This window comes from Spermophilus citellus (assembly GCF_964194105.1).
Source record: "Spermophilus citellus genome assembly, chromosome: 3".
Classification (NCBI taxonomy): Eukaryota; Metazoa; Chordata; class Mammalia; order Rodentia; family Sciuridae; genus Spermophilus; species Spermophilus citellus.
In genome coordinates, this window is record NC_138184.1 from 14,931,444 (window position 1) to 14,947,202 (window position 15,759).

A 15,759-nucleotide genomic window follows, 5' to 3' on the forward strand; every position below is an offset into this window, starting at 1 on the left:
TGATTGTGACTGGGGGGTGCAACCGCAGACTCTCCTTTCTTGGGGGGGGGGTGCTGGGGATGGAACCCAGGGCTTTGTGCATGGGAGGCAAGGACGCTCCCAACTGAGCTATTGTTGCCGGGGACAAAGAGGCAAGACGAGAAATAGGAATAGGAATCAGGTTTATTTAGCTATACCAGGTTCAGAGGGCACAGCTTTCGCTGTAATCAATCAATCCCCCTGTACCCCCAAATTCAGGCAGTTTCAGAACATTATTCCCAGCATGTGAGGGGAGGGGCTCAGAAGTTCACAGTCTGCAGAAATTCACAGAAAAGCAGCTTTTCCTTTCACTGTTCTGGGCAAGTTAACCCTTCAAGGACAACACCTGAGAGGGGAGAGCTTCTTCCCTTTCTTCCCTCCCCCTCCCAGCTGTTACCATGGAGCCCAACTGGTAACTTCTCTATCTTAGGAATGTAGACATCTCTGTGAAGCCCAGTCAAGGCCAGGGGCCTTGTTAAAGGATCAGTCTTTTTTTTAAAAAAAATTTTAATCACATTTTGCATTTGCAAACACACTTCTACATATTATTATACTGGATAAATGTTTGTGAAAAACCAATAAAGGGGTGTTCAGCACCTGAAGTGGCTGATCTCTCCCAGGCCAGTGGCCAAGTAAAATAGAGCAACAGGCAAATAGAAAGTTTAACTACATTGAACTCTTTTGCAGAGATTCTTTTGCTGATAGTCCTAAAATCAGTTATGGTGAAGATTTCTGGAGAAGCTTAGTTAAGGTTTTCTGTGGCAGAGGGGTGCCACTACACTACATCCCCAGCCTGAAGACTCTTCTTGATGCTCGTGGTCAGGAAGGGCAACTGGGCTGGGATGTCCCTAAGGAACTGCACCCCCAAACAGTTATCCAGGGAGCAAACAGAAAGACTACCCCAGCCTCACTGCCGCCCCATGAGACCCTCTTGCTGCTGCCCTCTGACCCTCTGTCCTAATCCCAGATAGATCAAAGATTTAAACATTAGAAAATCAAAGTCACAAAAACTTGATCTGGTATATTTAGAAGCATTTATCAGCAAAACACAACATTCAAAGGGTGTAGAAGTGCTGATACATTTACATGAAAAATTTTAAAACATGTATAATGAGCTAACAAAAGCTGAAAATCCTATGCTTATAAGTGCTTATAAGTTTATTTGAATAAATAAGATCCACTCAACACTCTAGGGTGGAATGACAATACTATAAAGTATCATGTTTTTCTAAATTAATCAATATATTCAATACAATCCAATAAAAAATCTACCCTAATTTTTTTTTAAGAATTGATAATCTAATTCTAATTGGAAGAGTTCAAGTTGGTCAAGCACTAATTTAATATAAAAGTAACTACTGGGCATGGTGGTGCGTGCTTTTAATCCCAGCTGCTTGGGAGGCTGAGGATCTCAAGAGAAAAGGAGGATCCTAAGTTTGAGTCCAGTCTCAGCAACTTAGAGAGGCCCTAAGCCCTAAGCAATTTAACAAGACCCTGTCTCAAAATAAAAATCTAAAAGGGCTGGGAATATGGCTCAATGTTAAGTGCCCCTCGGTTCAGTCCTCAGTTTAAATGTGTGTGTGTGTGTGTGTGTGTGTGTGTGTGTGTAGAAGAATAAAAATGGAGAACTCAACGTGGCAGATAGGAAAACCTGTTACAAAAGCATAGTAATGAGGGCTGGGATGTGGCTCAAGCAGTAACGCGCTGGCCTGGCATGCGCAGGGCACTGGGTTCAATCCTCTGCACCACATAAAATAAAATAAAAATATTGTGTCCACTGAAAACTGAAAAATAAATAAACAAAAAGTTTTATATATATATATATATATATATATATATATATATATATATATATATAAAGCATAGTAATGAAATGAAATGAGAAATTTTAAAACTGCAGCACTGCAGCAAGAATAGGAAAACAGACTCATTAAGCAGAGTGTCAAGTCAGACTCGAGAATAGGTGAAACTTAGCATCTGATGAAGGAGGTTACGCAGACCCCGTGATGTGAACCCAAAGAACCAAATCCTTATCCACTGCGTGCAGAGAGCAAGTCTCTCTCCCTGTGAGAGGTGAAACTGTAAAGTTAATCAGCGTACCCATGGGTGCTGACCTTTAGCATTTCTTTGCAGTGAAATTATTCAAAGTCCTCTCTCCTAGCTCTTGTGAAGTAAACAGCCTGCTATTGTCAACCGCAATTGGTAGTGGAAGGAGAACACTGGATTGTTCCCTCTCACTGTGACTTTGTACCTGCTTATCAACTCTTTCTACTCCTCACCCCTTCCTAGCCTGATGAAGTTCCAAGAAGATAACATTGCATTTTTGTGACTTAGCAACAGGAATTCGTAAAAGCTCCAAATTATAAACTGGAAGACAAAAAAACCCGCAATCATAGACCAAATTCACATTCAGATGATTCGGTGAAAATGTCTACAATCAACATATTGATCTAGAACAATATTTTGACTATCCAAGGAATTCCTGCGAATTAACAAGTGAAATGGCAGGCGACCCAAGAGACAAGTAGACAAGGGAGTTACCATAGGAATTCCCAGAGGTTTCCCAGAGGATCTTATGTATTTAAATAAACTTATAAACATAAGAGATTGAAGAAGAGATGCCCAAAGTCATGGTTTATTAGAGAAATGGAAAATTTTAACAATGAGATGACACTTCACATCTATCTCAGGCAAGAATCAACAAGGCCAGGAGTGTTTAGGGTCAGCTGAGGTGTGGGGGGTGGAGGGATCTCTGCTGAGGGTGGGGTGTGGGCTGTCAGTGTGTGGCCAAGGAACGATGATGTGGGTTTACAACCCTGCAGACGCTCCCAGCTCTAGATCCTGGAGAGACCCTCAGACAGGCAGACGGAGACATGCTCCCTGCCCTAGAGCAGCCCGGGTATCCAGCACTAGGGAATTGCAGAGGGAAATACCGCTTGATGGTTCAATGCAGCTGGCTGAATGTCCTTAAACCGTGGCTTAACAGCGAATCATGGCTCTGGTTTTTGAAAAAGATAAGAATCAGCATGAGAACTGTGAAACAGCAACATATTTGTGATTGTTAACATATATCCACCCCAGTAACAAATTTTGCAAATTAAAGGATCAGGCTCTCTAGAGCCATATGGGTGGAGAGTTGGAAGAAGAGAATTGGGAATGAGTAAGTAAATGTGTGGAAAAATGATGGGATCAGTCAGGAATTGAGGAGCATGGTTAACTCAACCCTTGTCACCCGAGTTTCAAAAGAAAATGAATGAATTAACATGTTTACCAGGTGCGGTAGTAATGAACAGCTGGGGCTACAGCTGTACTACTAGAGCTGTACTACTAGAGTTGGTGACTCTAGTTCACCAGCTCACACTTGGACTTTGGGCTGAGGCAGGAAGATCACTTGAACCCAAGAGTTCGAGGCCAACCCGGGCAACACAATGAGACCCACCTCAAGAACTAACAATATTTCAAGAGCATTTCTTCAAACGAGTCAACCTGATCATGGAGTTCAAGTGCAAAACTTAAAGACTCAAGAAGAAATTATTAAAGCAATGAGACAAGACCAACTTTATCAAATATATTTTTAATCAAATATAATAACAACTTTATCAAATATAATTACAAAGACTTCTTGGTGCTTATTTATGACCTCAGAAATAAATGGAACCGAAAATAATCCAGAAATAAACCCAACTGTGTAAATAAATTTAGCTAATTGGGAAGCTACTAGTATTTAAAGTCATAAGACACATAAAAAAAATATTCTTTTGGGATAATGAGCCCTTTAGAGAAAAAGATACCAACATAGGTTTCATAGGAAAAGTAATTAAATATAAAACACTTTTGTAAAATATTAAATATTATTTATTTTTAAAATACTAAATAAACCCATTAGAGGAAAACAAACATTTACAGAGCTTTACATTTTAATATTAGAATTTGAACTACTTTTCCAAGTATTATTTAAAAAAGAAAAAGAAACAGTACACAGGGAATAGCTCAGTGGTACAGGACTTTTATAGGAAGCTCAGAGATTGGGTTAAGAGTCTTACAACCTAATCGCTTCTCATCTGCACCTTCTTGTATTACCTCACGCATGAGCTTTTGGGGGACACCACATCTAAACCATAACAGTCTCCATTTTTATGCATCAGTTTGGCCCGGGGTACATACATCTTATTAACACTTTCAAGTATTGAAATATGGACTTGTTGGATGCTATTGCCTTTTTGCAAATTTGTTTTTATATTCCATCAAACTTCTACAGTCCACTTACCCCGTCAGAGAATCCCTGCTTCTCACCTGTTCCTGTGCAGACACCATCGCACAAGGAAACCAGTTGCTCACGGATCATCTCATCTCTCTCCCGTTTGCCAGTCAGGTATCCATTTAACGGTCAAGGTGCCCCCTCTCCCACCTGTCTGAACCTTGCCAAGGTTTGGTATCTCAAAGGAGAGAGACTCTCTAGTTCACACTTGGACTTTGGGGAGCATCTCCACATTCTCCAGCCTCCCCTTGAGCACTAGGGTTTGCTGTCTATAAACATAGGTCACACTTCAGGAATTGCAATTTGGATTATCTTTACAGTAAGAAGAGGCCAGTTAGGGTCTACCATGGTATGTGACTCCCAGCAGTCTCTCTGGTGAGGCAAGAGCAAAGCCACAGGACCAGTCACGAGGGAATCATTCCTCTGTGATTCCCAGAAAACCAGCCTGGGATCCCTGCCTACGCCTGTCTTTGAAGTCAACTTGGTTCTCAGGGCGAGGCCTGCTTCTCCTCATCTCTGGCCTCCACCTCCGACCTCAGGCTTCATCTTCTCCTAAGTCTCCTTCGTGGGCATCTCTTCACCTCCACCAAATGCCATCTGTCATCCAGAAAGGAGCAGTTCAGTCACTTACACACAGGGCGTTTTTTGGTTTTTTTGTTTTTAGTTGTCAGTGGACCTTTATTTTATTAATGTATATGTGGTGCTGAGGATGGAACCCAGTGCCTCACGCATGGTAGGCAAGTGCTCTGCCGCCGAGCCCCAGCCCAGGAAATCTTTTGTTGTTGCTCTTATTAGTTGTACATGACAGAAGATCTGCAAGCCCTTTCTTCCTAACTGGGGATGGAACCGAGAGGTGCTTTACCACTGAGCCACACCCCCAGCCCTTTTTTATATTTTATTTAGAGACAGGGTCTTGCTGAATTGCTTAGGACCTCACTAAGTTGCTGAAGCTTTGAACTCTCCATCCTCCTGCCTTAGCCTCCTGAGCTGCTGGGATTACAGGAATGTGCCACAGCACCTGGCTAACTTCCCATTCTTGCGGTTGTACTTGATGTGGATTTACAAAGGTCGTGCATTCATATGTGAACATAGAAACATAGGAAAGTTATATCCAATTCATTCTACTGTACTGTCTTTCCCATTCCCTTCCCCTCATTTCCCCGTCCCAATCTGGTGAACCTCCACTCTACCCCCACACCCCACCCCTGTCTATTGTGAGTCAGCATCTGCATATCAGAGAGAACAGTTGGCCTTTGTTTTTTTTTTTTTTTTTTTTTTTTGGAATTAGCTTATTCACTTAGCATGATGGCTTCCAGTTCCATCCATTTACTGGCAAATGCCATGATTTCATTCTTCTTTATGACTGAGTAATATTCCGTTGTGTATGTGCACCACTCACCAGGAAATCTTTTGCAATGGTTCTAGCAGGGATGATCAGCTATTCATTCTCCTATCTGACTTATTTGGGGTCACTGGTCTTGCCTCCAATGATTTACGACTCTCATGTTATGACTCTTATGACTTACGACTCTCAGTTAGTTCTGCATCCTGGTTCAATACCCTGGTGCCTATACCATTTTGTCACCTGATTTTGGCCACATTACCACACGCCCACTATTGCCTTTCCCATTTTCCCAGTGACTTTGCCAAGGTCCTCATGAGCATCAGTACCTGCAGCATTTATTTTTTCTTGGGATTGTGAGTTCATAGAGCACCACAGAGAATATGGACTAGAGAGGGGAACGACTCTAAGAGAGGAGACCAGAGAAGCTGGCTAGTTCCTGGCTGAATCTCCAACATCATGCTCCATTATTTCCTTCTGAAGAGATTCTCTGAAGACCAGAAATCGCATATTTTTTTCCTGTATTCATGTGCCGGAGGTGCGAGCGAGCCAGGGCTGTACCACCGAGCCTCACCCCCAGCTCGAGGAAATTGATGTTTCTGAAAGTTGAAAATTGCTTTCCACCATCTTCCAGGAATAATTCCAGCCTCGGGGCTCCAACTCCCATGGCTTTTAATTTTCTCTCTGACAAAAGAAAAAAGGACATAATGAGCAGCTTCACGAGATTTTATGAAACCCTGTTCCTCAGGGACTCTGTCCTCAGAGAGGTTTTTCGGTGACTCCGTGGGCCAAGGATTCATTTATCAGAGGGGCTGGTTTCCAAGGAGGTTCAGCCTGAAGACACCCTGGGACGTGGAGAGACCAGGTGCACGTGGGGTGCAGCGGGGTCTCTCTCGGACCCTGAAAAGGGGGCCGAGGGCCAGGGATTCCAGGGCCTGCTGCCGGGCTCTAGGTGTGATCAGAAAGGAGCTGACGGCTTTATGTTCACGTTTGCGATCAGACTGAGTTTATGGCCCACATTGGGAGGCAGAGGGAAGGGGCGCCACCCTCCTCCCCTAGGGCCCTCTTGACCCCAGCTGCTGCCTGGTCCCTGCTGAGAGCCTGCCCACCGCAGCCCTCGGGAGGTTGAGTTTCTGAAGTTCAAGGTGAACTTTCCCAGAGGCTGCTACGTGGGGACACCAGAGCTCCTGACAGTTGTCCGGAGCTTAGACCAGGGACCGCTTCATCTCCCCTTTGGGGGACAGTAAAATAATGACACTCTGAAGCAGTTTTCAGAGATAAAAACAGTGAACCTTGGAGAGACAGGACCAAGGAGCCAAAGTCGGTTGCACTGACAGAATAGGGGACACAGAATAGGGGACTTGGACTCAGTCACAGGGAAGTTCCTGCCAGTCCCTTGTCACCTTAGCCATGTCCCCTCATAGAGTTTACTCATTTGGCAAATGCTTACAGAGGGCTTGTCACTCATCTGGAGTTGTGTGGCTGGGGGTGACGGTCAAATAGCTCTCTTTTTATTACAAAACTAGCCACAAGGCTGAGGCCAGGCTCCAGGGTGACTTGCATGCACAGGGTGGGGGGCACTTTGGCCTCTGTCGATCCCAACAGGAGTCACCTGTCTCACTGTTGTTTGTCCTCCAATGCAAAACTACTTAAAGTGACATTTTATGGATGTCTATTTGTTTAAAGACATTTATACTCCGACTTGGATAGATGGCTTCAACTTTTTTCATCTGGATTTGAAAGAAATGGAAATGCTTCTGTGGGCCCGCGTCCCCTGTGTTTGGTGGCCAGGGGCCTGAAAACATGACAAGGGTAGGCTGTCAGAGTCCCCTCAGGAAGCCCGGCTGCTCTTCATCCTAAGGAACCATTTGATTTAGAACAAGGAGGTCAGCCATGGGGTTCAGCCTGAACCCAAAGCTGCCTCCGTCCAGCCCTGCCTGGCTGGCTGGGGAGGGAGTCCCTGTCCCTAAATGTCCTGAAGGAAAAATGTGTGGGCGTAACTAACAGGAGGAGACAGGATCCTGTGGGGGAAGCCGCTGGCAGGAGGTCCCAGAGCTCATGGGGAACGACGTGCTGGTTTATAGATCCATCATGAATAAACGGAGCACCCCAAAACTCTGGAAGGAAAAATGAGATCCAGGGAACACAGATGGAGTGTTTGAGGGAAGGAAATGGACCCGTCACTGAGAAGGCACCGAGGAGACCCCAGACGGTCTTCAAAGGCAGGAGGCCAGCGCCCGGAGGCAGGAGCGCTGAGCTGGCACCGGCAGGCTTCCTGCACGAGACCGGCCTCACCCGCTGGGCATCGCCTCCAGACAGAGGCCGAGGGTGTGGATGGGTCAGCGTGGCCAGCAGCCCGAAGGCCCGCCATGCCAGAGCCAGGTGAGTGCTCGGGAGTGCCAGGGTGGGACAGCCAAGGGCACCGCGAACCCCAGACAGGGGAGGTGGCTTCTGCCCCAGGACAGGAAGTACAGGTGACCGGCAGGAGAGCCAAGGACGCACTTGGGTCCTGGTGGCAGAAAGTGGTGACGTGAAGGGACAAGCAGGAGCCATGTGGGCTGTGGTCTAGAGATGGACTCCACCACCACTTGCCAGGTGACCTTGGCTGCTGCGTTATTGTCCTGGCAGGGCCACTGCAGAGCACCACAGTGGGGCGGGGGCTTGGGACAGCAGGAGTGGCCTGTCTCACGGTTCTGGAAGCCGGAAGTCCTAAGTCACGGCACCGGCTGGTGGGTTCCCTCCTGGGCCTCTCAGCTCCCTTCTCTCCCAGATGCTGGTGGCTCGAAGGGTTCCTGGCCACACATATTGTCCCCATCTTTGACTCTGTCTTTACACAGGTCCCTGTTCTTTCTCTGTGTCCCCTCCTCTTCATGTGAGGACACAAGTCACTGGATTTAGGGTACCCCCAGAATCCAGGATGAATTCATCTTGAGATCCCAGCTAATCACAGCTCAAAGACTGTTTCCTAACAAAGTCAGATTAAAAAAAAAATATATATATATATATATATATATATATATAAAATTGTAGATGGACACTATACCCTTATTTTATTTATTTATTTTTACTGGTGCTGAGGATGGAACCCAGGGCCTCATGCGGGCCAGGCTAACGCTCTACCACTGAGTTCCACCCCCAGCCCTGAGGTCAGATTTTGAGGTGCCAAGTGGACACAAATTTGATGGGGGTGGGGACATACAGGATGGATGACTGTACTTCTCGGAATCTCTGTCCTCTCACCCCGACGATGCAGATAGTAACCCCTACTCCCGGGAATTAAGCAGGAAAATGCCTGTAAAATACACGGGATCACCCAGCCCAGATGTCAGCAGTGTGAGGGTCAAGACGTGTTTCAAGGGACAGTCGTCAGCCCTGCTGGCCTTAGCTGGCACCTGGTGTGCGGCAGGACGCAGCGCCCTGCCCTGCCCTTTAGACAGGGCGGAGGGTCCGTGTGTGAAGACAGAACCAGATACGTCACCCACTGGAATGTCCTTTGACACGGTCCTCGGGGACGGTTAGGCTATGAGTTGGCCCCAAAGGACAAGATTAAAGACTCTTCTATAGGCAGAGATGTGCAAACAGCGGAACTCTCCTGGGAGTAAGCGGGAACTGATGTTTATTAAAATTTCCTATAAAATGGAGCTGAAAATGCAATTTCACAGCAAAATCTCCAGGCTTGCGCAGGATGGGAAGCAGTGAGCTCTCTGCTGGGCTGCTGCGACTCTGGACCCCTGACGGTCCCAGAGACTCCACCCGAGGTCAGAGATGGTCAGCAGAAGGACTATGGACTTTGGGATCAGTTTATTCTTTGTGATGGGGACTGTCCTGTGCCCTGATGCTGAGCAGGGTGACCTGTTGCCATGACAACAAGAAATCACTCCATCAATCAGTGCCAGTAGCACGCCCGGCTCTTCACACCCAACAGTGTGCGATGGGCTAGGAACGGATTTAAAAATTATTCAACCTTCTCTTCCTCTTCCTCTCCTCCTCCTCCTCTTCCTTTTTCTCCTCCTCCTCTTCCTCCTCTTTCTTTTCCTCCTTTCTGCAGTGCTGGGGGATGCTAGCGATGGAACCCAGAGCCTTGCACACACCAGGCAAGTGCTCTGCCAGTGAGCTGCACCCCAGCCTTGGTCCCCTTGAGTCCCCTTCACGATGTGAATGACAGTCGCAACCAAGTCCCTGCTCCATGGCGGCTGTAGAGCTAAACTCCTGGGTTCACTTAATCCCCAGCTGCCGTCAGGAAGGTCATTTCTCCCCACAGGCTGATAGCCACCTTGAGTCCCACAAAGGTCAGAGAACTGGCCCCAGCCATAGGCCAGGACGTGGCTGAGGTGGTGCTGGGATCCCGCTCTGAGCTCTGGGTGTAGTCCCCTAACTCTGTGACAATCCGCACACACCTTCCCAGAACCGATCGCACACTCAGGTTCTCCCTGGACGTTATACTATCCACGTGTATTTGGGCTTTCTTCCGTCCATGGCTCCTGACCTACAGCTCCCTCCCACGGCTGCCATGACACTAGATTTCTCTTCTCCGAGGCAGGTCAGAGGGCTCCGGTCCCCCTCCCTGTCTGTCTGGGAGCTGGTCCTAAAGAATTCTCTGGTTTCCTTGGATTGAACGTCCTGAGATTCAGAAGGGCCCTGCCCCACACCCGGGAGGAAGAGGCGGCCCTGGAGGGGCGAGGAGAATCTGGACGGCTGGCCCCGGGGGTCCCCCCTGCTGGGTTGGCTTTCCATCTGTCCTTTTCGTCCCCATCATGTCTGCACGACTGCCTGTGCTTCAGTGGCACCTGTCAATGACGTTTCCTTAAAACACCCCAAACACAGGGTTCCCAGAGCTTCCAGAAGGCTGAACACCGGAGCCAGGCGAGGGCGCCCCCACTCCATGCAGAGAGAAGCGCTTGTTTTGGGGACCTCACCGTCTGCACCCCCCTCTTCCTCTGGCTGCTTACTTGAGTTCGTTGAAATGTCCCTTATAAGAAACTGGTAACGTGGTGTTCCCGTGGTTCTGTGATCTGCTCTGGCAAATCCAGGGAACCCTGATGTCCCTCAGAAGCACAGAGGAAACTGGGGCTTGGGATTGGCCGTGGAAGCGGAGGGGACAGTCTTGGGGACGGAGCCCTCTGCTTGTCAGAGAGGACACTGCCTCTAGATAGAGAGCAGCAGGGCAGAAGTGGATGAGCCGATGCCCAAGTGGTGTCCGCAGCTGCCCCGTTCACGCAGTGTGTGTCCACAGTGACCTGCGTTGTGCGTGCAGCAGGAGAAACCCAGCCCGATTCTGCTCCTCTTCCTCATCTCCCCTCCCGCGGAGCTTTCCTGAGCCCCTCCCCACCAGGCAAAGCAGAGCGCTCTTGCGCTTGGCCTCTCTGCTCACTGTCCTGAGGTGACTTGCTCACCCACCGGCACCTCCACCAAACTCTGAGTCCTTGAGGGCAGCGCTAGAGGGCCTTCACATTTCCAGTCCCTGCATCATTCAAAGAGTGAATGAATCAGATATTGCTTCAATCACGAAGCTCACATGCCGTTTTAGATTTTATTTTTTTTTTTAAAAATATATTTAGCGAGCAAAAGAAAAAGCTTGCTGGGTGCAGGGGCACACACCTGTAATCCCAGAGACCCAGGAGGGTGAGGCAAGAGGATGGCAAGTTTGAGGCCAGCCTGGGCAACTTAGTGAGGCCGTAAGCAACTTAGCAAGACCCTGTCTCTAAATAAAATATAAAAAGGGCTGGGAACGTGGCTCAGTGGTAAAGCACCCCTGGGTCTGGAAGGAAGGAAGGAAGGAAGGAAGGAAGGAAGGAAGGGCTTGCAGATCTTCTAGGTGTGCAGCTTCATGCTGTGACTCACATACACACTGTGTAATGATTTTCACAGTAAATTTGATCAACCCCTCCACCATCACCCGTGCTGTGCACTAAAACTCCAGACCTACTCACAACGGAATGCCGGTACCCCTTGATCAGCCCCCAGCCCCGCGCAGCCCTTCTCCTTCTGCTCAATACCTCTCCCATGAGCCTCCAGGAGGCAGCTACCCAACAACCGCAGTTGACCTGAAAGACAAAACCGCCCCCTACCTCCCCCCCCCCCAGACCCTTTGTCAAACTCCCTGCTCTTTCTGCAGGTGGATGAAGCCTCCTGGAGGCTGGGGGCATCCCATCAGTCCGTGACCTCGGATTTCATTCTGGTGGGACTCTTCAGCCACACGGGGCCACACCTGGTCCTCCTGTCCCTCGTGGTCACCCTGTTCGTCCTGGGCCTCCTGGGCAACACCACCCGGCTCTGGCTGATCCACGCGGACTCCAGGCTCCACGTGCCCAGGTACTTCCTGCTCAGCCAGCTGGCTCTGCTGGACATTGGATTTCCGCTGGTCACCGTCCCCACGATGGTGGCTGGCTTCCTGCGGGGAGACAGCTCCATCTCCTCCGCGGGGTGCGCCGCTCAGATGTTCTTCCTGAGGCTCCTGGGCGTCTCTGAGGGCGTGCTGCTGTCCCTCAGGTCCTATGACCGCTACGTGGCTGTGTGCTCAGGAGGCGACAGGTCTGCCTGCTCCTGGCGGGGACGTCCTGGCTCTCGGGCGTGCCGGTGTCCTCCCTCCAGACCTGCGTGGCCCTGCGCCTGCCCTGCTGCGCCTCGCGCGCCGTGGGCCACGAGGCCACCAACGGGCGCTGTCCGGGTCCCGGGCGCCGGTCCTGCTGCTGCCCCTCGCGCCGCTCGGCGCCTTCTACGGCCAGCGCTGGGGGCGTCCTGCGCATGCGCTCCGCCGCGGCCCGCCGCCGGCCCTGGCCACGGGCTCCTCGCACGTCCTCGTGGTGGGGCTCTTCCACGGGGCAGCCGTGTTCACGTACGGCCCCCGCCGGGACAGCGTGGTGTCCCTCTTCTGCAGCCTCGTCACCCCCACCCTCAACCCCCTCATCTACAGCCTGAGGAACAGGGAGGTTCGCCTGGCCTTGGTGAAGGTCATGGGCAGGGGCGGCTCCAGGTCACGGAGATGACCTCGTGGTCCCTGCTCTCCTAGGGACCCTCCCTGTAGCTGAGGCCTGTCCTCTGTTTGCAGGCCCCGGGGTCAAGACGTGCCCCCTTCCCCTCTCAGACTTCAGTTGTATGGGTGGGGGGGGTTCATAGGAAGCAAAAATGGTCACCCACCCCAGCCATGGTGTTCCAGGGGGGCCCTCGGGACTGGTTAGGATAGATAAGGTCATTAGCCCCTGATGGGATCCTGGTGGCTCTGGAGGAAAAGGGAGAGACACAGGACACACACACACATGTGCTGCCTGCCCTGTGCCACCTTGGAACTCTGCCAGAAAGAAGGCCATCATCGCCAGATGTGGCCCCTTGACCTTGAGCCTCGGATTGTGGGCCAAAATAAATCTCTTCTAACTTATGAGTCTGTGGTACTGTACTATTAGGGACAGAAAATGGACTAAGGGAGCCACCTGTCAGTGTCCACCACACACCCCATTCTTATACCAGGGATTGAACTCTGGGGAACTCGACCCCTGAGCCACATCCCCAGCCCTGTTTTGTATTTTATTTAGGGACAGGGTGTCACTGAGTTGCTTAGCACCTTGCTCTTGCTGAGGCTGGCCTTGAATTCGAGATCCTCCTGCCTCAGCCTCCCGAGCCATGGTATTACAGGCGGGCACCACTGTGCCTGGCTCATTCGTGTGCCTTTCTGCAGTGAGGGCTCTAGGCTTCCATCCTGGGCAAAGGTGGAGGCCTCTGGATGGCACAGTAACCAGCACTTATGTTTCTCCTGTGACCTCTCCTCCCATAATTTGTTCTTTTGAAGAAAACTCTATAATTCACCATTGTCCTCTATTGTTTCCACTTTCTTATTTAAATAAGGATTTCTGGGCAGCCTGTGCTCTAATGGAAAAGCACACGAGCTAAAAATCCTCATTTGATTTAAATTTGTCGAAGAGAATGGATGCAAAGAAGTCTAAATGATTTATATTTCACAGAGGTTGATTCCTTCCCAGCCAAGCAAAGATGCGGCCACTGTCACACCTGGGCCTGGCAGAGTGGCCAGCTCGAGGCGTCGGACTGCTCAGGGTAGAGAGACTTTGCAGGAAGGAGATAAAATTTCCCAGAGCTTAGAGACAGCGTGGGGCGACATAATGGCTGTTCTTGCTCCTTCAGCAAGAAACCACCGAAGTCTGTCCCCAGGCCCCCATGCCAAGTCCATAGGGACACCTGAGTCCCTGCTGGTCAGGAGTGCCAAGAGCAGGACCTGGACTCTTCTGCCCACGCTTGTCTGCCCTCACACTGCCGCAAGACCCCGCTTTTCTCTGTCACTGCCACCATGGCCGTCACAGCCTCAGCCACCTCCACACAGTCACTCCTATCTCCTGCTGGAGATGCCACCAGACACGATCACAGTCATCTGTCCCTGCTTCTACCTTCGTCCCTTCTTTCTTTGTAACGGACACATAAGAATCGCACCCATGTGTGGACACATATACGACGTGTTAGGAGCAGACGAGGGTGAGGGACATTCCCATCTCCTAAGCGGTGGTCATTTCTTGGTGTCAAGAGCCCACAAGCTCCTCCCCTCTAGTTCTTCCTAAAACATAGACACCTTGCTGTAAACTGAGTCTCCCACCTCTGCTGTGGAGACCTAGATCTCACTCCTCCTGCCCAGCCGTATTTGGGCACCTCTGTCATCTGTCCTCACTCCCTCGTCCCCTCTCTTCTACCAGAGTTAGAGGTCAACTGTCTCAGCCCTCACCCTGAGCGGGGACATGTGCTTGTCTTGATGTGCTTGGTTATTAACCTACGTTCCTCCAGGTCTATCCTGCTGTTGCAAAGGACAGGCCCTCCATATTTTTCTGGCTGACTAGTGTTCCGCTGTGCGCGTGCCATCTGTTCTTCACCCATTCGTCCACCCACAGACCCCTCGGTGGCTCTCGTGAGCAGCGCTGCACCCAACAGGCTTCCTCCCGCCTGTCACCCTGCCCCCCCAGGCCCCCACCGAGACAGCGATGAAGTGGAAATCAGCTGGCAGCTGAGACGACATTAACTCAGAGAAACAGTGAGATGTGAGAACGGAATGAGAATGTCCCTGCTCGGGCCCCAGAAAGAAGCAGTTCTCTCTAGTCCCAGTGCCCTCTACCCCCAAAAGCACTTTCCCAAACAATGTTCACCGGCTCTTCCTCATGCATCCTGCCCCCCAAATTCCTTGGTCTCCCCAGAGATGTCTGAGCAGGAGACTCCAGGTCCAGGGAGGCGGGGAGAGATATCGTCGTGTGCCTCCTGACATGAGTGCCCAGGAGGACAGGATGCCTCTTCTGTGGTTCCTGAAATACGAGGCAATTCGATCTGGGATGAGGAAGTGTCTGATGGTCAGCCACAGTGAGAGACGTCCCATTCCACAGCTGGCCTGGATTCTTCAGCCCTGTCGGTGTTCAACCCTGAACACTGGTTCAGCCTGGATGGGGAAGCCAGTAGGGTCCATTGTAAAAATGTTCCCAGGGATTGTGCCATCAGTTTCAAATTTAAAAATTTAATTTAATTTAAAAATATTCCATGTGATGACCAAGGAAAGCATAGGAACTGGTTCAGGTGAACAAGAGACGTGGCAATTAGATAGACCTGATCCTGGTGTGGGTCTTAGACCAGAGGCAGGGAAGCCTGCTGTGAATTATGGACATTTTCAATACTCACAGATGTTTGATCCGTACTCCATATTAGACAATAACACAGTGTCCTGCTGAACTTCTTGACTTTGATAAATTTACTGCAGTTATATAAGAGAATGCCCTTGGATTCAGGAGGCTGAGGCAGGAGGATTTCGAGTTTGAGGCCAGCCTGGGCAACTTAGTGAGAACTTGTCTCAGAAAAAAAGGAGAAATGGGGTTGTAGCTCAATGGTAGTGCCCCTGGGTTCAATCCCCAGTGTCTATAAATAAATCAATAAATAAGAAATGCCCATCTTCAATACCCAGGCAATGAGTATTTGGGGCAAAGGGACATTGCTATGGCCTCATTTGTGTTTCTGCAAAATTTACAAATTGAGGCCTTAAGATCCGATGTGACTGTCTTGAGAGACAGTACCTTTATGGAGATACTTAAATTGGGTCTTGAAGGAGGAGCCCAAACCAGTAGGACTGGTGTGCTCAGAAGAGAGGGACAGACAGAAACTGGGGAAA

The 15,759-nt window shown here is 49.8% G+C and overlaps 1 protein-coding gene across 1 annotated transcript; it reads left to right on the forward strand.

The window, feature by feature from the left end:
• Positions 1-11,554: 11,554 nt before the first annotated feature.
• On the forward strand, positions 11,555-12,604 carry LOC308643306 (olfactory receptor 2Z1-like; the record flags this gene model as incomplete). Its single annotated transcript, XM_081283206.1, has 3 exons — positions 11,555-11,560; positions 11,734-12,142; positions 12,210-12,604. The coding sequence occupies 3 exons, from the start codon at positions 11,555-11,557 to the stop codon at positions 12,602-12,604; spliced, it is 810 nt and encodes a 269-aa protein (XP_081139332.1).
• Positions 12,605-15,759: the final 3,155 nt, after the last annotated feature.